Source organism: Rana temporaria, chromosome 8, assembly GCF_905171775.1.
Source record: "Rana temporaria chromosome 8, aRanTem1.1, whole genome shotgun sequence".
Classification (NCBI taxonomy): Eukaryota; Metazoa; Chordata; class Amphibia; order Anura; family Ranidae; genus Rana; species Rana temporaria.
In genome coordinates this window covers 175,211,087-175,233,626 of record NC_053496.1, presented here as the reverse complement: position 1 = coordinate 175,233,626, position 22,540 = coordinate 175,211,087, and the positions used below count along the sequence as shown (strand labels likewise).

At 43.5% G+C, this 22,540-nt stretch overlaps 1 protein-coding gene and 1 long non-coding RNA gene across 4 annotated transcripts in view; both read left to right on the top strand.

Annotated features, from left to right (window-relative positions):
• Positions 1-677: 677 nt before the first annotated feature.
• LOC120909503 (gastrula zinc finger protein XlCGF57.1-like) overlaps positions 678-22,540 on the top strand; it is an 86,606-nt gene continuing 64,743 nt past the window's right edge. Inside the window, exons 1-6 of one of the 3 annotated variants that reach the window (XM_040321273.1) lie at positions 678-837; positions 1,301-1,420; positions 1,543-1,677; positions 1,766-1,889; positions 18,266-18,561; positions 19,077-19,256. In XM_040321273.1, the coding sequence (XP_040177207.1) occupies positions 811-837; positions 1,301-1,420; positions 1,543-1,677; positions 1,766-1,889; positions 18,266-18,561; positions 19,077-19,256 (882 nt within the window). In that variant the 5' untranslated portion in view covers positions 678-810. Of the gene's footprint in view, positions 838-1,300; positions 1,421-1,542; positions 1,678-1,765; positions 1,890-18,265; positions 18,562-18,943; positions 18,979-19,076; positions 19,257-22,540 lie in introns of those variants that run through there. The other 2 variants (XM_040321274.1, XM_040321276.1) reach the window with 2 other exon arrangements.
• Positions 16,080-18,028, top strand: LOC120909506. Its single transcript, XR_005741281.1, has 3 exons — positions 16,080-16,205; positions 17,199-17,310; positions 17,805-18,028. It is a non-coding gene; the product is annotated as an uncharacterized LOC120909506 (long non-coding RNA).

The following is a 22,540-nucleotide window of genomic DNA, read 5'->3' as shown; positions in this document are numbered from 1 at the left end:
AGATGTATGAGTGCTGCCAGCATTGCTGCAGAGGTTGAAGGGGTGGGGGGTCAGCTTGTCAGTGCTCAGACCATACGCTGAACACTGCATCAAACTGGTCTGCATGGCTGTCGTCCCAGAAGGAAGCCCCCAAACAGTAAATGAATGCCTACATGTTCCATCAGCTGTTGAGGCAAATGGCTTGTAGTTTTCAGTGAACTGCCAGGGTGCTGGTGAATGCTCCGGCAGTCCAGGAATTCTCCCTGCTCTCACGTAACTGCCTGCCCATAGGAGGTACGGGCAGACAGCTGCAGGAGGCTGAGTTTGCATCTACTATCTGCTGATCGCAGGTGCAATGCTCTGCAGGTGCCAGAAAAAAAATTATTTTTTTTTTCACCTGCAAAAAAATTTGCAGTCATTATATTTTTCTAAAAGGTGAATTTATCCTGTAAAGTTTTCTATAAGGAACCTTATATGTTGTATTTCAGCTTGAAATATCTCTTTCATTTTTTAGTTTAACATTTTAAAACACTATCAAAATGTTGTTCATTTTATTTTGGTGTGGATTTTATCTTCGCTATAATCTGCTTGTGTAATCATGGATATAACATAGAGGAATGAATGATGCAGCAGCGGACAAAATGCTGAAACATAATGTAGACTGCAATATTTAAATTTACCACAAGATGGTGATCTCAGTTCAAGATGCACAGACAGGAAGTAGTGTAAGGTAAAGGCAGGAAGTGATGTAGGTAGAGACAGGAAGTGATGTTGACATTGTAACAGGAAGTTCCGGGTGAAAGGTGAATTGGAAGGACATAAAGAGGAAACATGGCTGAAACCGGTGGAGCAGAGGAGGTAATAAGATTTTGTTAATTTTTACACCCAGTAACCCCCCGTCGTGTCCGTCCTCTTCCTCCATAGTCACTGTGGTGTCTTTTATTTCAATAGATGCTACCACAGACGTTTATAAAGTATTATAATATGTACACCAATATATCCTAAATATAGAGCCATTTTTTCAACTGTCCATCCAGAGCCTCTGGTTTATAGACCGGATACATCCTAAATATAGAGCCATTTATCCAACTGTCCACCCAGAGCCTCTGGTTTATGGACCAGATACATCCTAAATATAGAGCCATTTATCCAACTGTCCATCCAGATCCTGTGTGTTTACCCGCACAGGGATGCATAGTTGTGTTGTCCCAGTCATGTTAGTTGTGACCCAAAAGCATTTAAAAATTAAATTTAAATGAAAAATCTCTAGTTATCTATGAGTTATAACGATCAGCAAAGCCATTATATTATCTGTCTACAGAGATCAGAGTCTTGTATGGATCACACAATCACATCAGCGAGGATGGAGGAGGACTCGAGTCGCATGACCGATAGGTTAATGGACCTCACCCTGGAGATCATCTATCTGCTGACCGGAGAGGTGAGGAGGATTCTGGGAGGTCACGTGACATTACATATATCTTTATTAATAAAACACAGACCTGACCGGAGAGGTGAGGAGGATTCTGGGATGTCACATAACATTGTGGTTGCTTTTTGCAGAGTTGTCCTCCAGTGAAGTCCGGTGACCATCTAACCATCAGAGTGCCTTCATCTCACTCTTTGAAGCTCAAGAAGAACAATCGCAAGAAGATTCTAGAAGTCACCAAGAAGATCGCTGAGCTGCTGACAGGAGAGGTGAGCGGTGCCGGGAATACTCAGTCACTATCCAGTAACAGACAAGGGATGTGTCTGTATGGTGACTGTATCATTGTGTGTGTATTAGGTTCCTATAAGGTGTCAAGATGTCACTGTCTATTTCTCCATGAAGGAATGGAAGTATTTAGAAGAACATAAGGATCTCTACAAGGACATCATGATGGAGAATCAGCCGCCCCTCACATCACCGGGTAAGAGGAGACACTATTGTAAAGGAGAGCGCAGTACGGAGGGTCCACCTAGATCCCCCATCATCTGATAAACACATAGAAACAATGTATTCAGTCAGTGTGTGTGTTTCCTACAGATGGATCCAGTAATGAGAAGCCATCAGAGAAATGTCCCCCTCCTCTGTATTCCCGGGATTCCACACAGGAAGATCACACCATCCCTCAGCATCATCCGGTAGATGGATCCAGTAAAAAAAACAAAACCATCAGAGCGATGTCCCCGTCCTCCATATTCCAAAGATTCCACACGGGAACATCACCCCATCCCTCACCATCATCCGGTAGGTGGACTCGGTGTATAGAACACATACCTTGTTCTGAACTTTGTGAGATGACATTCTTCTATTAATTCTCTTGTTTTAATGTTTACTTTTAAGCCTTTGCTTCCGGTAAACCCTCCATCCATATTCAGAGTTTAGGTGCTTGTTTATGCCTAGGGGTGTAGGGGGATATACTTACCCGATACCTGGTCCATAGCCTTGCATTGGACATTATGACGCCGAGGGACAGTCCACCACTGAGGTGTGTGGGGAGCACCATCTGTCAGGAGTGGAGGAAGGTAAGCAAAATGTGCTTCTCCTCTTCCCTAGAATATTAAAGCCATTATCTCTTGCAGTACGGGGGCAGCCCCACTTTAAGTTCTCCAAGGTTGGGAATTAAAGGAGAAGAAGCAGGCAGATGATCTCATCTCTCTCACTTTGCTCTCTCCTCTTGTCAGCATGTACTTTGTTAGCCCTATTGGGTTTTTTGTCTGCTTATGCTTCCCCGAGTCTGAGCTCTGATGCACAAGGCTCAGCTACTTACGCTGCTTGCAATAATAAAATTACAACTTATTTAATGATACATTAAGGATTGCAGAGCTGCATTGAATTATGTGTCTTTCATACCTGCCTGAAGATAATAGAGTTTTTTTTACTTTTTGGGGTTTAGGCTGAAGAGCTGCTTAATATAAAAATTAAAGTGGAAGAAGAAGAAACGTACGTGGGATATGATCAGCCATCCACATTTGGGGTTGGAATGATGACGAAGAGTGAACAGGAAGATGCTTTTCTACTTATCGACGAAGGTAAGTAACAGAGACACATATGTTAAAATCTGCACTCGATCCGCCCCAATGTATGTATTATCTGAAAGCAAAGGCCCTGGACAATGGAATGGTAGTAGTTAGTCATTTTACGTAGCACAAACACATATGCAGCCGATCGCACTGTTGCAATTTGAAGACTCTGCCCCCAGCTGCTGCAGCGCAAAAAAAAAAAACATGCCCAGGAATTAAATTCCAGCTGGACCAAATTGCTGGCTTTACAACTCCTGCCTTTCTGTCTGGTGGATTCTGCCCCTTCCGTGAATTTGCAGAATGTGATGTAACACAATGGCAGGTTTCCAGTCACTATTTCTTTGCAGTTAAGGCCATTCCAGCTCTGTACCATCACATGGAAGGCAAAGTTTTGGCATCGTTGGGCAAGGCAGTCAGCAGCAAGGTCCACATTACTGCTGACACGTGATCCAGCAAGCATTATTGGGGACGAGTTTCCCAGCACACTGGGTAACTACTTGTAACTAGGAAGGATGCAGGACAGGGCTCAGTGCTGGAACTTGTTTGCCGCCATGTCTCCATAAAGCTAGTGGTGATGATGTGAGATTTTTCAGGTCCACCTCCTCCTTAATGCCCTCTTCTGCTGAATTGTTCTATGAACCAACTGTATCCCCTAAGCATTCAAGGGCTATTCAACAGATTAGGCTAAAATATGCCATGCAGTGCTTCAGCTGGTCTGTCTAGAGGACAGGAGCCACACCAGAGCAGAGATTCTTTCAGCTCTGCAGGGGTAGCCCCAGAGGTGGTTAATGCCAGGAATGGTGGTGTGCGATAATGGCTCAGGGACAGGCTTGGCTATTTTCCCCCACACCAATGGCTGCTGATAAAGGATGCACGCACTGTACTGTCACCATTTGAGGAGATGAGGACGGTGACCTGTGACAATGCATTCATCAGTGTCACAATCCCTCTTGTGTTCTTTGCCTGAGTGTACTATAATTTGGCTTCATCACATAAGGCTTGCTCACTGTGGTGCAATTTTTTTTTTATTTCCATCCAAAGTCTGCCAATGAGAAACCAGAATTTATCCCAAAAATCTCGTTTCGAGTGCAGTAAATTGTGGCCTCGTCATACAGACTGGCTCCTAAAGCCATTGTTTAAAAAAATATAGAAAGCTTGCATGGAAAATCTATTTAAATGTCTATCTATTATTTTCCTTTAGAAATGTCATGTTTGCTGCAGCAGGTTCTATACATGGTACAGGTGGTCCACTTTACAGGCATACTAAGGGGACTGCTTTTTTTTTCATTGATACATGTCCCCCAGGGCAGCACCAGGACCCCCATACACTTTTTATGACCAATAACTTGCAAATACAGTGACTTGAAAAAGTATTCCCACCCCTTGAGGTTTTGCACATTTTTCCATGTTACAACCAAAAACGTAAATGTATTTTATTGGGATTTTATGTGATAGACCAACACAAAGTGGCACATAATTGTGAAGTGGAAGAAAAATGATAAATGGTTTTCATTTTTTTTTACAAATCTGTGAAAAGTGTGGGGTACGTTTTGTATTCAGCCCCCCTGAGTCAATACTTTGTAGAACCCCCTTTCGCTGCAATTACAGCTGCAAGTCTTTTTGGGGATGTCTCTACCAGCTTTGCACATCTAGAGAGGGACATTTTTGCCCATTCTTCTTTGCAAAGTAGCTCAAGCTCTGTCAGATTGCATGGAGAGCGTCTGTGAACATCAATTTCCAAGTCTTGCCAGTTGCCACAGATTATCATTTGGATTTAGGTCTGGACTTTGACTATTGGGCCATTCCAACACATGAATGTGCTTTGACCAGCTTCCCTGTCCCTGTTGAAGAAAAGAATCCCCACAACGTAATGCTGCCACCACCATGTTTCACGGTGGGGATGATGTGTTCAGAGTGATGTGCAGTGTTAGTTTTCCACCACACATATAGCTAGATTCAGGTAGCTTTACACCGGCATATCAGATACGCCGACGTAACTCTGAATCTACGCCGTCCAAAATTTAAGCGTATTCTGGAAACCAGATACGCTTAAATTAGGCTAAGATACGAGCGGCGTAAGTCTCCTACGCATCGTATCTTAGGGTGCAATATTTACGCTTGCCGCTAGGTTGCGCTTCTGTTGAGTTTGGTGTAGAATATGCAAATGACTAGATACGCCGATTCAGAAACGTACGTGCGCCCGGCGCATTTTTTTACGTCGTTTACGTACAGCTTTTTCCGGCGTAAAGTTAGTCGAACAAATAGCTGGCCTAGTCAATGTTAAGTATGGCCGTCGTTCCCGCGTTGAAATTTGAAATTTTTACGTCGTTTGCGTAAGTCGTCCGTGAATGGGGCTGGACGTCATTTACGTTCACGTCGAAACCAATACGTCCTTGCGGCGTACTTTGGAGCAATGCACACTGGGATATGTACACGGACATTTCAATATTGATTGGTTTACATGAAAGTTATAGCATCTACAAACTATGGTCTGTGTATATGAACTGCAATTTTCTTGTTCTAGTACTAATAGCGCGATCAGTGACTTTTATAAACGGGACTGTGATAGTGCGGTGGGCTATCTGACAACTATGCCGCGTACACACGACTGTTTTTCATGACGAGAAAAATGCAATTTTTTAAATTGTCGAGAAAAACGATCGTACGTATGCTCCAGAGCGTTTTCTCGACGAGAAAAGTGGCCTTTAAAAATTTAGAACCTGCTCTATTTTTTCTTGTCGTTTTTCATGTCGTTCTATTTCACTTTGTGAAAAACGGTCGTGTGTACGCTTTAACGAGGGGAGAAAAAAATACGCATACTCGGAAGCAAGTTATGAGACGGGAGCGCTCGTTCTGGTAAAACTAGCGTTTGTAATGGAGATAGCACATTCGTCACACTGTAACAGACTGAAAAACACGAAGACTGAAAAGCGAGAATCGTCTCTCACCAAACTTTTACTAACACGCGGTAACACGAAATCGGCAACGGCAGCCCAAAGGGTGGCGCCATTTGAATGGAACTTCCCCTTTATAGTGCCGTTGTACATGTTGTACGTCACCGCGATTTGCTCGAGCATTTTTTTTATCACGATCTTGTGTATGCAAGGCAGGCTTGAGAGGAATCGCATTGAGAAAAACGTTGTTTATTCCATGACATGAATAACGGTCATGTGTACGCGTCAATAACCGGTCGAGATTCAAACCATTAATGGGCAGGCTGAATGTACCAGGTTGATCAACTTGGGTATAAACAGCCAGCTGGATTCAGTTATGATTATCGCAAGCGGCTGCTAAAGCCGCTAGCAATAATCACTGTCTTGGGACCGCCTATGCATGAAAAAGTTGATTGTGATACAGACGTTGTATATCTCCGCGCATGCCAGAGTGAGTGCAATCAGTCCAGCAGCAGACCCCTCTGTAACACTAAACCGATGACCTATAGGTGGCTTTGAAAGTGTTGTTTATGGAAAATATAGGGTACTGAAGTTTGTCGTCATTTCACGGGCCCACGCAAATTTAAGGTTTGGCATGTTGGTTATTTACTTTGTGCAACCTCGTCTTTTATATTTTACCAAAAAAGTGGGTAATTTATTGTTTGTGCATCCTAAAATTAACTTTAGTATATTTTTTACTGAAATTTTGCGTTTTTCCTAGACCTTTGCGGTAATATTGCGTGACATAAAACATTGGACCTGCCACTAATTTATTCTCTACGGTATCTGCTTTCAGAAAATATATCATGTATTGGAGGATTTGTTGTATTCTTCAAGCCTAAAATATTTTTCTTATATACATATACTGCACAAAAACTGCTCTGGCAGTGAAAAGGTTAAGAGATTCTAAATGCACGGGAGGCGGGCGTTCCAGTCATGTATTTTGTGAAAAACTTGCGCTATATGGAATATATATATAACCCCACAGCAGCTATTGCAAAGGTACTAAGACCTTGAAATGCAACAAAAAAATATATTAAACAGCGCTAATTGAGTTTGTGTGATAACACACTATATACCAGGGAAAAAAAGTATAATAGTGAAGTACTTGCCGGTAAAATATCTAGGCGCAATAAACTAATGCCACTCACGAGTCAGCTGAAAAGACAGGCTTCAGTAAGCTGATCGTGTGCGTTCCACGGATTGCCGGAAGTAAACGCCATTCAAAGTCAATGCGTTTTGCCCCTCCAGGGCATCAAGGACATGTCAGCGCGTTTCGCCCCTCCAGGGCGTCATCAAGGACGGTGTCCTTGATGTCGCCCTGGAGGGGCGAAACGCGTTGACACAGTTCCGGTTTCACGTCGAGTGACGTTTTACTTCCAGCATCCGTGGAACGCACGTGGCCAGCGGCGAGCCCGGAACTCACTGAAGCCTGTCTTTTCAGCTGACTCGTGAGTGGCGTTGGTTTTTTGCGCCTAGATATTTCACCGGCAGTACTTCACTATTATACTTTCTTTTCCCTTCCGGCCTTCTCCCCGTCATGAGCGATCCTGTTTTGGTCCATATAATTTCAAGAGCCCTGGATGCCTCATCCTGAATTGAAAGATTTACACACCAGATCTGTATGATCACAGCATTTCTGACAGACCCCAATTCTAAATCACCATTGAACATTCCAGTCATGTGACTGCTGTGATTGGCAGTCACAGTGGTCCCATGATCAGAAAGCTCCCGATCACAAGAAGGCATCGGAAGATTTCCGGTGACTGTGCAGGAAGTGAGCATGGCACATATTTTAGACCTCTCTGCATTAAAGTTCACACATATGTGCGTACAACCACCAGGATCAGGTTCAAATCCAGGCAATCCAATGTGGCAACTAGGGATGAGCCCGATGTTCGAGTCGAACGTAATTTTGACTCGAACATCGGGTGTTCGGCAAATTTGAAAGCCACGGAACACCCTTTAAAAGTCTATGGGAGAAATCAAAAGTGCTAATTTTAAAGGCTTATATGCATGGTATTGTCATAAAAAGTGTTTGGGGACCTGGGTCCTGCCCCAGGGGACATGTATCAATGCAAACAAAGTTTTAAAAATTGCAGTTTTTTTTGGGAGCAGTGATTTTAATAATGCTTAAAGTGGAACAATAAAAGTGAAATATTCCTTTAAATTTTGTACCTGGGGGTGTCTATATTATGCCTGTAAAGTGGCGCATTTTTCCCGTGTTTAGGACAGTCCCTGCACAAAATGTAGTTTCTAAAAGAAAAAAAGTTATTTAAAACTACTCGCGGCTATAATAAATTGTCGGGTCCCAGCAATATGGAGCCTAAAACTCAAATTTTATTTGAACTACAGTACTGATGTTATTAAATTTTCTTTCTAACAGATGGGTGTGGTTTCTGGAATACGGCGGAGAGACGTTCCATGTTAGCTGCTGGAGTAAATCCAAATACACAAAATGTACGTCACAGACCTTCCTGGCTGAAGAAATCAATGGGTCCCTCTGAGCAGGGGGAATCTTCTCATCAATCCTATACTATAAGTGCCGATGTCCATGTAAAATCTCAAACTGCAGATATCTCGGGATTAGAAGGAGCTAATGATCTATCTTCCTTACCCCCTGACGGAGTTCACCCAGATGAGAATCTCTTCTCGTGTTTAGTGTGCGGGAAACATTTTACTCGGAAAGGATCACTTATTGCACACCTGAGGATTCACACAGGTGAACGTCCCTTTTCGTGTGCAGATTGCGGAAAATCTTTCATTCATAAGGGTGATCTTGCTAGACACAAGAAAGTTCACATGGGTGAGCGTCCCTATTCATGTTCAGAGTGCGGGAAATCTTTCATTTATAAAGAAATCCTTGTTCGACACCAGAGAATTCACACGGATGAGCGTCCTTATCCATGTTCAGAGTGCGATAAATCTTTCCATAACAAAAATAATCTTGATAAACACATGAGAAAGCACACGGGTGAGCCTCCCTGTCCACCCCCACCCCGTGAAGAAATTATCCAAGTTGAGAATGTATACCCATGTTTAGAGTGCGGAAAATGTTTCACTCACAAAGGAGAACTAGCTGAACACCAGAGAATTCACACCGGTGAGCGTCCTTTTGCGTGTTCAGTGTGTGGCAAATCTTACATTTATAAGGGAGATCTTGGTAGGCACCAGAAAGTTCACATGGGTGAACGTCCCTTTTCATGTTCAGAGTGCGGAAAATCTTTCATTTATAAAGAAATCCTTCTTAGACACCAGAGAATTCACACGGGGGAACGTCCCTTTCCATGTACTGAATGTGATAAAGCTTACATACAGAAATCGGGCCTAAATGAACACATGAAAATGCACATGAAGAAGAAGAATGCTATTCAGGCTGAGAGTGCAGATGCTCCTCAATAGGAAAGGGAGCCTTGTTGAACACCGGAGAAATTGCAAGGGTGAGCATCCCTATTTATGTTCACAGTGCGGGAAATCTTTCCATAATAAAAGTGATCTTGTTAAACACCAGAAAGCTCACGCGGTTGAGCGTACTTATTTATGTTCAGAATGCAGGAACTTTTTCACTACAAAAGGAAATCTAAAGAAACACCTGAGAATTCACACTTTTGAGCATCCTCATTCATGTGCAGAGTGCGGGAAATTTTTCACAAGAAAACCCTACTTGGACACCTGAGAATTCACACGGATGAGCCCTCCTTATCCACGTACCGAGTGTGGGAAATCTTTCACAAGGAAAGAACTCATAGTTGGACACCTGGGTGATCATCCCTATTTATGTAAAAAGAAAGGAAAAGTTGCGCTAATCGTAAATTTAATATGAACAATAAATAAACTAACAAAGGTGAAATTATCAATATTCTACAGATACAAATGCTTATTTATGTGCAGAGTGCTGGAAATCTTTCACAAGGCAAGGACCTATACTTGGACACCTAGAGAATTCACATGGGTGAGCATTCTTATTCATGGACTGAGTGTGGGAAATCTTTCACAAGAAAAGATCTCATAGTTGGACACCTGAGAATTCACACGGGTGAGCGTCCTTATTCTTGTTCGGGGTGTGGGAATTCTTCCACATATAAAGGAAACCTAGTTGAACACCTGAGAATTCACACAGGTGAGCGTGCTTATTCAGCATGCGGGAAATCTTCCACTCATCAAGGAGACCTTATTATACACCAGCGAGTTCACATTTGGGAATGTCCTTATTAATGTTCATAGTGGGGAATTTTTTACATACAAAGGAAACCTAGTTGAACACCTGAGAATTCACATGGGTGAGCGTCCTTATTCTTTGTTCGGGGTGTGGGAATTCTTTCACATATAAAGGAAACCTGACTGAACACCTGAGAATTCACATGGGTGAATATCCTTAATCATGTTCGGGTGTGGGAATTCTTTCACATATAAAAGAATACTAGTTGAACACCTGAGAATTCACACGGGTGAGCATCCTTAATCATGTTCGGGGTGTGGGAATTCTTTCACATATAAAGAAAACCTAGTTGAACACCTGAGAATTCACACGGTTGAGCATCCTTATTCATTAACTGAGTGCGGTAAATCTTTCACTTATCAAGGAGACCTTGTTATACACCAGAGAGTTCACATGGAACGTCCTTATTCATGTTCAGGGTGTGGGAAATCTTTCACATATCAAGGAAACCTAGTTGAACAACTGAGCATTCACATGGGTGAGCACCTTGTTACTCTTCAGAGAAGACACATCACACATCATCCTCAATACATTCAGACTGCAAAAAAGTGTAATTAGACTTCTAATGGAAAGCATCTGCCGATTCTTTTGACAAATGTACAATAATTTTTTTTACTGATGGAAATGTTTAGTACATAGTACAACTATGGGAAAAAAATATATAGTTTATAAAGGGGGCACCCCTTAAATTTATAGGTGACGTTTGATGGGCTAAGTCTTCTTTTTGCTTCTTGTATTTCTTGTAGCCTCCAATGATGGGATGTTCCTGCCCCCCACTTTGCGGTATCCCCATTCCTCTTTTCTTTAATTTTGCATTCTTTAAAATAAAAATACAGACTAGAGAGTTGTAGCCCCCCGCCCCCCCCATAATAGGTTAGGGGGGTACACAAAGATATAAGCATACCAGGTAACACGTGTAACTCTGTGCCTCGGGGGGGGGGCAGGTAGGCCCAATTGGTGTACAGTGCACATCACCGTATATGGAGGCATAGAGAAAATATCTGGGTTTTTAGGTGGATGGTTTGATAGTTCTTTATCTATAAGAAATAAGTTATAGTAATACAATCTTCATTTGAACCAATACTGAGCTACTATAATACATACATAGCTGGCACGACATAAATTGTCCAATAGATGGGTAACAAACTAGCAATTGTGACAGCAGGTGGGTAACCATTTTAACTGTAATAAATGGGGCACCAAAGGTGCAATTGTGACAGTTTTACGAATACATGGGCAAGAAACGAGCAATGGCAGCAATAAATGGGTAATAAAATGCAGGAACAATAACTGGAGCCCAGTCTGACTTTTTATTTTTGTGTTCTGCCAAGAAGTGTGTATATCGAAGTCTCAAACTGGCAGTCCTCCTCCCAGCTGTTGTAAAACTACAAATCCCATGAGGCATTGCAAGGCTGACTCCCACTGGCAGAGGCATGATAAGACTTATTTTACAAGAGCTGGAGGGCCACCAGTTTCAGACCCCTGGTGTATATAGATCTAGCCTACTGCATACGGAAAGGATCATTCTAGAAAATGTACTGACCCCCAAAGCATACAATCATGATTTCCACCCTTATATTGGTGATAAAGAAAGGACCTTTCTACATAGGTAGGTGATCAGTGCGTAAAGACTTCCTTAAATTAGCGGTCATTGGGAAGAATGTTCTTAAACTGGTGGGCACTTACAGACAGCGCAAAATAATTCTGCAGTAAACGCATTGGGAACAGCTAGCAAGAGACGATACTGCAGACAACGAGGGGTTAGCTGTCACAAAATGTTCTATGAATAAGGGGGAGCTATCAACAAATTAAGTGTTGGATATGGTTGTTTGGGGAAACACCCCCCCCCCCAATTCCAGGTACCCCCATTTTGGCTAGGGGGGGTCCTGGGAAAAATTGAGTATTGCCATTCTAGGCGAAGCTTATACCAACTTGACATCTTATCTCTGTATATAACCTATGGTCTGAATGGAGTGCATATAGTAATAAGTTCTTGTTTGTTTTCTTTCATTTTTCTTTTTGTATTATGTACCTAATGAGCCAGGGTATGCCCATACGGCTCTGTTTTGTATCATTTATACTTACAAATTCATTAAATAAGAACTTGGGCAAAAAAAGAAAGTGTGGTGTGGATGGTGGGGGGAGAGCTACCAAAGAATGATGTGATTGGTGGAGGAGAGCTGTCAGAAGAATGTAGTGTGAATGGTGGAGAGCTGTCGGAAGAACGTAGTGTGGATGGTGGAGGAGAGAGGTCGGAGAATGTAGTGTGGATGCTGGAGGAGAGCTGTTGGAGAATGTAGTGTGGATGGTGGAGGAGAGCTGTCGGAAGAATGTAGTGTGGATGGTGGGGGAGAGCGGTCGGAAAATGTAGTGTGTGTGGTGGATGAGAGATGTCGGAGAATGTAGTGTGGATGGTGGGGGAGAGCTGTCGGAAGAATGTAGTGTGGATGGTGTGAGGAGAGCATGTCGGAGAATGTAGTGTGGATGGTGTAAGGAGAGCATGTCGGAGAATGTAGTGTGGATGGTGGGAGAAGAGCTGTCGGAGAGTGGATGGTGGGAGAAGAGCTGTCGGAGAATGGAGTGGTGTGAATGGTGGGGGGAGAGCTACCAAAGAATGATGTGATTGGTGGAGGAGAGCTGTCAGAAGAATGTAGTGTGAATGGTGGAGAGCTGTCGGAAGAACGTAGTGTGGATGGTGGAGGAGAGAGGTCGGAGAATGTAGTGTGGATGGTGGAGAAGAGCTGTCGGAAGAATGTAGTGTGCGTGGTGGAGGAGAGCGGTCGGAAAATGTAGTGTGTGTGGTGGATGAGAGATGTCGGAGAATGTAGTGTGGATGGTGGGGGAGAGCTGTCGGAAGAATGTAGTGTGGATGGTGGAGGAGAGCTGTCGGAAGAATGTAGTGTGGATGGTGGAGGAGAGCTGTCGGAAGAATTTAGTGTGGCTGGTGGAGGAGAGCTGTCGGAAAAATGTAGGGTGGCTGGTGGAAGAGAGATGTCGGAGAATGTAGTGTGGATGGTGGAGGAGAGCTGTCGGAAGAATTTAGTGTGGATGGTGGAGGAGAGCTGTCGGAAGAATGTAGTGTGGATGGTGGAGGAGATGTTGGAAAATGTAGTGTGGATGGTGGAGGAGAGCTGTCAGAAGAATGTAGTGTGGAGGAGAGATGTCTGAGAATGTAGTGTGGATGGTGGAGAGCTGTCGGAAGAATGTAGTGTGGCTGGTGGAGAAGAGCCATTGGAGAATGTAGTGTGGATGGTGGAAGGAGATCTGTTGGGGAATGTAGTGTGGATGGTGGGAGGAGAGCTGTCGAAGAATAGTGTCGAGCTGTCGAAGAATGTAGTGTTGATGGTGGGGGGGAAGCTGTCAGAGAATGTAGTGTGGATGGCAAAGGAGATCTGTCGCAGAATGTAGTGTGGCTGGTGGGAGGTAGCAGTCGGAAAATGTAGTGTGGATGGGGAATGAGAGCCGTCGGAGAATGTAATGTGGATGGTGTGAGGAGAGCATGTCGGAGAATGGAGTGTGGATGGTGGGAGGAGAGCTGTCGGAGAATGGAGTGTGGATGGTGGGAGGAGAGCTGTCGGAGAATGGAGTGTGGATTGTGGAGGAGATCTGTCAGAAAATGTAGTGTGGATAATAGAGATCTGTCAAAAGAATATGGTGGGGAGAGCTGTCGGAGAATGTAGTGTGGATGGTGGAGGACAGCTGTCGGATAATGTAGTGTGGATGGTGGGAGGAGAGCAGCCGGAGAATGTAGTGTGGATGGTGAGGGAGAACAGTCAGAGAATGTAGTTTGGATGGTGGGAGGAGAGCTGTCGGAGAATGTAGTGTGGATGGTGGGAGGAGATCTGTCGGAGAATGTAATGTGGATGATAAAGGAGAGCTGTTGGAGAATGTAGTGTGGATGGTGGGAGGAGAGCTGTGGAGAATGTAGTGTGGATGGTGGAGGAGATCTGTCGGAGAATGTAGTGTGGATGGTGGAGGAGAGCTGTCGGAGAATGTAGTGTGGATGGTGGGAGGAGATCTGTCGGAGAATGTAATGTGGATGATAAAGGAGAGCTGTTGGAGAATGTAGTGTGGATAATAGAGGAGATCTGTCAAGAGAATATAGTGTTGATGGTGGGGAGAGCTGTCCGAAAATGTAGTGCAGATGGTGGAGGAGAGCTATCGGAGAATGTAGTGTGGATGGTGTAGGAGAGCTATCCGAGAATGTAGTTTGGATGGTGGAGGAGAGCTGCTGGAGAATGTAGTGTGGATGGTGTCATATTAAAAGCCAGCAGCTACAAATACTGCAGCTGCTGACTTTAAATATTAGGACACTTACCTGTCTTGGAGTCCAGCACCGTCGGCAGCAGAGGACCAGCGATCTTTTGTCACTCTGCTGCCCCCACCGCCATCCTCGGTAAGGGAACCAGGAAGTGAAGCATTGCGGCGTCACTGCCCGGTTCCCTATGGCTCATGCACGAGTGCACCGTTCTCACTGGTCCCTGCTGTGTTCTGGGAGCCGTGTGTTTCCCAGAACACAACGGGGGGAGGGGGGGGTGATCTGACGTCCTGCCCACAGTTTACCCACAGACTGTGTGGCCGGAAGTGGGTGCAAATACCTGTTTTTAGACAGGTATCTGCACCCCCCTCCCCCTCAAAGGTGTCAAATGTGACACCCCACGGTGGGGGAGGGTTCCGATGAGTGGAAGTTCCACTTTAGGGTGGAGCTCCGCTTTAAATAACACATAGATACATTGCATACTGCGGTCAGGGTCATGGTGTATTCACCTAAGAAATACCCAACGATCAATAATGCCTATGCAATTAAGGCCTATGCTACAAAGCCAACAATTAGCATAATCATGTGGCATACATATATCTGGGCTACCAACCCATTATACTGTACATCTATCCAGTGGAGAAGCCCAGGGAGCTTCAGATGATAGAAGCCTCAGGCTGAGCACACAAACAACTGGTGTGCATAGTAGATACTGGTAACCCTTTTTGAAAGATAAAAGTGCATTTTATATACAACTTTATAGATCAGACCAAAATGAGGGGGACAGAGGGACATTGCTCCAAATCAGGGACAGTCCCTCGAAATCAGTGACAGTTGGTAGCTATGCTCCGTGTTGAAAAAGACTGGTCTAGAATTAGCTTCGGTTTCCGGGGACAGTCCCTGGACCAAGTCTGTCCCCGGAATGCAGGGACGGTCCTGCTGGATCCATTGGACAGGTGGCGATTTTAGATGGGCGGCAGAGGCGGATCTTTCATTAGGTTAATTTAAAGAGCCATTTCTGGGGGTGGGTAGCAGGGCTCCCTGCTCTACCGGACTGGCTACACTTTGTTACGCATTTTCTGCTTGTGTGCTCAGCTGGCTCCTCCGGGTCCCTCTCTCCTGCTCCATGCAGCACCGTGTGTCATCGTTCCCCCCCACCCCCCAAGTCAGCTGCATCCATGAAGCCCCATCTCCTCTGGAGACAAGTAGTCATATCCCCAAAAATTCTAAGAAGTATATTTTTTATCTCATGGACGAAATATGAGAAATAACGTATATATGTCCTACAATCATTCCATAAACACATACAGCATTTGAGGAAAATATGCTTATAAAATAGTTTACCATTTGCCAATAAAAAACAAAAATAAAATATTAATTTTAAAAATCTGGTCAACTTAGTCTAGAACTACGTCTCTATAGTTCAGTGTTGGTGTGATAGCGGTGGTGGGAGACGAGGCCAGCTTTCTGGCAACCGCTGCTCTGCAAATAATCCTGCACCGATATACACAGGGACAAGTGCAGTGTAAACAGGTTCGGATTTAATAACCTTATTTTAATTTCTGTTGAAAGTTCTCCTTTAAGGACAAAAGTGAAGATCTCTTTCAATTATATCAAGTGGAACAAAAAACAAGAGTGTGATCATACTGGCACAGGATGTGATGTCATATACAAGGAGGAAGTTATGTCAGGGTAAGGGAGGAATTGGAAATAGACAGGAAGTGACCCACCATGAAACAGGAAGTTCCGGGTGAAAGGTCAGTCGGGAGGAAGTAGAGAGGAGACATTGTTGGAACTGGCAGCAGAGGAGGTAATAAGATATTATTTTATATTTACACCCAGTAACCCCCCTCCTCCCGTCATATCCATCCTTTTCCTCCATAATCACTGTGATGTCTTTTAGCTCCAGCAGATGCAAATACCCAAACACACATATCTATGGATTATATTGTAATCTATAGAGAGACATAACCTAAATATAGAGTAATATATTCAACTATATAAATGTCTCCATGAATAGAACTTGTCATTTCTATAAAAATACGAATAATAATGGTAAATAAAATATATTTTTAAAATAAATATAAATAAAAAATGAAAGACACACACACAGTTCAAATGCACTTAGATATATAAGCCCATATAGTGTTATAATTGTAATAACATTCTCTGGTGGTGAATCAAAATCAGAATTAAAAAAAAAAAACACATGTACCAGAAAGATTCATCTACTAATAAAGTTTGATGAATGTCGTATTGACTGCTTTATAAACATACCCCTTTTTGTGATATATACAGTATATTCTGTACAGTATATTAGGTCTGCTTACACAAATGCCGGAGGAAGAAGTAGAATTTTAGGGCCGCCACTGAGCTGTGAGGCCCTGAAAGCGATGAGCTGTAAGGGTTTCAATATTTTTGTATATTTACAATTTTGGGTATCGTAGTTTATTTATTTTGTTTTGATGCCGAATATGGTTGGTGTTTAGTAACAAAACACAGAAGCAGTTCTATATTTCCCCAACATTTGGACACAGATATAGTCCAAGGACCCCGCCTGTGGAATGCACTACCAACCACCATCCGACTGGAGTCGGACCACTTGACCTTCAGGAGAAAGATTAAAACCCATCTCTTCTGAGGTCAAGGGGTTCCTTACCCATGAAATGGATACAGCGCCCAGAGGCGATTCAGTTCGCATGTGTTGCGCTTTACAAGTCTCTCACTCACTCACACACTCAGAGTTTGAAAAAAAATCATCAGTTGTAATGGTCAATGAAATTGGTATATTATCTGTCTTCAGAGTTCAGAGTCTTGTATGGATCACATCAATGAGGATGGAGGAGGACCCAAGTCACATGACTGAGAGGATATTGAACCTCACCCTGGAGATCATCTACCTGCTGACTGGAGAGGTGAGGAGGATTCTGGGAGATCACATGACATCACTCTTATCTCTATTAATAAAATACAAACCTGACCGGAGAGGTGAGGAGGATTCTGGGAGATCACATGACATCACTCTTATCTCTATTAATAAAATACAGACCTGACCGGAGAGGTGAGGAGGATTCTGGGAGGTCACATGATATCACTCTTATCTCTATTAATAAAATACAAACCTGACCGGAGAGGTGAGGAGGATTCTGGGAGGTCACATGACATCACTCTTATCTCTATTAATAAAATACAAACCTGACCGGAGAGGTGAGGAGGATTCTGAGAGGTCACATGACATCACTCTTATCTCTATTAATAAAACACAGACCTGACCGAAGAGGTGAGGAGGATTCTGGGAGGTCACACGACATCACTCTTATCTCTATTAATAAAATACAATTCTGACCAGAGATGTGATGAGGATTCTGGGAGGTCACATGACATTATTATTATTGTTCTTTCAATGCAGAGTTTTCCTCTGGTGAAGTCTGGTGATCATCTAACCATCACAGTGCCTTTACCTCACTGCCTGACAGCAAAGGTAACCAGTGCCAAGCAGATTCTAGAAGTCACAAACAAGATGATTGATCTGCTGAAAGGAGAGGTGAGTGGTGCAGGGAATTCTGGGACATTATCCAGTAACAGACAAGGGATGTGTCTGGTTGGTGACTGTATCATTGTGTGTGTCAGGTTCCTATAAGGTGTCAGGATGTCACTGTATATTTCTCCATGGAGGAGTGGGAGTATTTAGAAGGACACAAGGATCTCTACAAGGACGTCATGATGGAGAATCAGCCGCCCCTCACATCACCGGGTAAGAGGAGACTTTATTGTAAAGGAGAGAGCAGTACGGAGGCTCCACCTAGACCCCCCATCATCTGATAAACACATAGAAACAATGTATTCAGTCAGTGTGTGTGTTTCCTACAGATGGATCCAGTAATGGGAACCCACCAGAGAGATGTCCAAGTCCTCTGTATTCCCGGGATTCCACCCAGGAAGATCACACCATCTCCCACCATCATCGGGGAAATGGATCCAGTATTAGAAACCCACCAGAGAGATGTCCAAGTCCTCTGTATTCCCGGGATTCCACCCAGGAAGATCACACCATCTCCCACCATCATCAGGTAGATGGATCCAGTAATGGGAACCCACCAGAGAGATGTCCAAGTCCTCTGTATTCCCGGGACTCCACACAAGAGGATCACACCATCACACATAAGGTTAATTTGAAAGATGAAAAAATTGTAGCTGATCCTTGCATTTTGACATGTTTAGTAGATTTATTGTTAGAGCTAATCTTGTTTTTATGAAATATTCAGGACATAAATCAGAGTGATTGGAATAATGCTGTTAAAGAAGAGATAAAAGAGGAAGATGATGAGGTTGGTGTGATGGAGACGTTCTTAGAAGGACACAAAGATCCCTTCAAGAACATCATGATGGAGCCTTTTGGTGACACAAACCCACCAGAGAGATGTTCATGTCCTCTGTATGCTCAGGATTCCAAACAGGAAGATCACACCATCCCCCACCATCATCAGGTAGATGGATCCAGTAATGGGAACCCACCAGAGAGATGTCCCAGTCCACTGTATTCCCGGGATTCCACACAGGAAGATCACACCATCTCACATAAGGTTAAGTTGAAAGATAAAAAATAGTAGCTGATACTTACATTTTGACATGTCTAGTAGCTATATTGCTAGAGCTAATCTTGTTTTTATGAAATATTCAGGGTATAAACCAGAGCGATCACAATAATGCTGTTAAAGAAGAGATAAAAGAGGAGGATGATGAGGTTGGTGTGATGGAGACGTTTTTAGAAGGACACAAAGATCCCTTCAAGAGATGTCCCCAACCTCTGTCCTCCCGGGATTCCAAACAGGAAGATCACACCATCCCTCACCATCATCAGGTAGGTGGACTCGGTGTATAAAACACAGAAGTGATTCTGAACTTTGAAAATGACTTTCCTTAATGTAGCCTCTTGTTATGTTTACCTTTACATCTGAAGAATTGCCTTTCCGCCCCTTCCCCCATTTCCTGTTCTCCCTTGGAGCACCCTAACTTTAGTTTTTTTTGAAAATTAACATACTTACCTTTCTTCCATGGGTCTTGGGTCCAGTCTTATGATATCACGGGTCCTCTTATTCCCTGTGTTCCTCCAATGATGAGCACATGTTTAATAACGCGGTGCTGTTCTTTGCTCTTGAAAGTTCAGGTTGCTGTGATGATTCACTTTCTGGAGGGCAGGGGGCTCACAGGAAATGGGTAGAAAACCAAATTTTCACCTGCTGCAGGTCAGTGACATCGACCAGACTTGTCCCTCCCCCAGCCTGTGACTAAACAGTGAAAGGAGAAGCAGCAGACTGATGAGTTCATCTTTCAGTCACTCTGCTGTCTCCTATCAGCATGTTCTCACTCCAGCACAGCAGACTCCTAATGCTATTCCTCTCTTCCTCATTCTGAGCTCTACTTTATTGATTTATTTATTTTGCAAGAGTTTGATACCAGGTCACATTTCAGGTGCTTGTTTAAAAAAAACAATGGTGTATTAGTGAATGCAGAGCTGAAATCATTTGTGTCTTTTAAATCCACCTAGAGATCAACTTTAATAGATGTTTTCTAATATATTGGGGTTTAGGGTGAAGAACAGATCAATATAAAAGTTGAGGTTAAAGAAGAAGAAGAAGAGACGTATGTGGGGGGTGATCAGCCGCCCACGGAGGAGGTTGGAATGATTATGAAGAGTGAACAGGAAGAAATGTTTCCACCTATCAACACAAGTAGTAAGTATAGGCACTATGGAAGAAACGGTTCACAATTAAATTTTATTTCTGAGTATAGTGATTGTAATTTAAGGAAAAAAACATTAGTTAATTACTGTATCATATCTTCACATTATCAGATATGATGAGACTGAATTATAAATGGTGGACCATCGGAGTTAAGAAGAATGATTTAACTTTGTAAGATGAAGGGGGTCATCATTTCAATTAAGATGATCCCTTGTGGAAAATGAACTCTAATCATATGACCTAAATACATATGTTTGGTCCATTGTTATGACTTTTTTTGGCTTTTGCCAATCACATTTTCTCAAGTCTGTGCCAATCTTGTTCAATACAGAGGATTTCTCAGGCCCCGTACAGACAACCGAACATGTCCGCTGAAACTGGTCCGCGAACCAGTTTCAGAGGACATGTTCGGTCGTCTGTACGTCCGACCGGACAATTTTCCGGCGGATCGGACAGTTTCCAGCGGACAAATGTTTCTTAGCATGCTAAGAAACATGTCCGCTGGAAGCCTGTCCATCGGACATGTTCGGTCGTCTGTACAGACTCACCGGACATGTCCGCTCGGCCGAAAGCCCTCGCATGCGTCGAAGTGATTCGACGCATGCGTGGAAGCATTGACCTTCCAGGGCCGCGCACGTCGCTGCATAATCGTCGCGGCGACGGCGTGGCCGAAAGCCCTCGCATGCGTCTAAGTGATTCGACGCATGCGTGGAAGCATTGACCTTCCAGGGCCGCGCACGTCGCCGCATAATCGTCGTGGTGACGGCGCGGCCAAGTCACCGCGTATCGTGTCCGCGCGGATTTCTGTTTGATGGTGTGTACAACCATCAAACAGAAATCCGGCAGCGGACATGTCCGATGAAAACGGTCCGGCGGACCGTTTTCATCGGACAGTCCGTCCGTGTGTACGAGGCCTTATCCTAGTGAGATTGAAAAGATGTGTCCATCAAGTTCAACCAAAAGAACATCTAAGGTCGTTTTTCGGCATGAAAAAAAGACGACATTTTTTAAAATGTCATTTAAAATGATTGTGTGTGGGCTTCACATCGTTTTTTCGACTTCGGAAAAACAACAATGCTGCATTTTTTCAAAAAAAAATTAAAATTTTTCAAAATGACGTTTTTTGTGATGTAAAAAATGATTGTGTGTGGGCAAAAACGACGTTTTAAACCCGTGCATGCCCAGAAGCAAGTTATGAGATGGGAGCGCTCGTTCAGGTAAAACTACCATTCATAATGGAGTAAGCACATTCAACACGCTGTAACAGACAAAAAAGCGCAAATCGTCTTTTGCTAATAAGGAATCAGCTAAAGGCAGCCCAAAGGCGAATAGAACTTCCCCTTTAGAGTTCCGTCGTACATGTTGTACGTCACCGCGCTTTGTTCGTCATTTTTCAAAAACTATGGTGTGTGGCCAACGTCGTTTTTAATGATGAAGTTGGAAAAACTTCTTTTTTTTTTCATGGTGAAAAAATTTCATTTTTTTTAATGCGGAAAAACGACCGTGTGTACGCGGCATTAGGTCTGCGATTGATCCAAATAAAACCCTCAAAGACCAAGATTGATAAATCTTATTTTTCCAAGGTTTCATTGGGGAAAAGAGACTATAGCCTTTGGGAATACGAGGAGTAATGCTGCGTACACACAATCGTAAATTCCGACAAGAAAAGTCCGATGTGAGCTTTTGGTCCGAAATTCTGACCGCATGTAGGCTCCATCGGACTTTTACTGTCGGAATTTCCGCCAACAAAAGATTGAGAGCTGGTTTTCAAATTTTCAGACGGAAAAAAATCGGAAATTCAGTTAGTTTGTAGCAATTTCGACGCGCAAAATTCCGACACATGCTCGGAAACAATTCGACGCATGCTCGGAAGCAGTGAACTTCATTTTCTCGGCTCGTCGTAGTGTTGTACGTCACCGCGTTCTTGGCAGACGATAGTTCGGAGAACTTTTGTGTGACCGTGTGTATGCAAGCCAAGCTTGAGCAGAAAATCCGATCGTGTGTATGCGGCATAACAATATAATTCCTGAAATGCCCGTGGCGTAGCACTATGGTGGAGAGTTAAACAACCATTCGCACTCGAGCGTGTTCTGACATGTTCTAACTTGCACTCGCCTGGGTCGCAGACCAGGGGACTCAGACTTTACGGAGAAGTAGTAGAAGAAATAACACATGTGTGCATTGCGCTGTTGGCAGAAAATGAGTGACAGGAATCTGGAGCAGCCAATTAATGTCAAATTTTGAGTGAAAATTGGCAAAAGTGCAAGTGAAACTTTAGCTCTGTTACACCAGGTTTTTGGTGAACATTCCGTTAAAAAAAAATCAAGTGTTTTCTAAAGGCATAAACAGTTTGAGGAGTGGGGGGTGTTTTGCTTTAGTGTCTATTAAAGGTTCTTGCTGT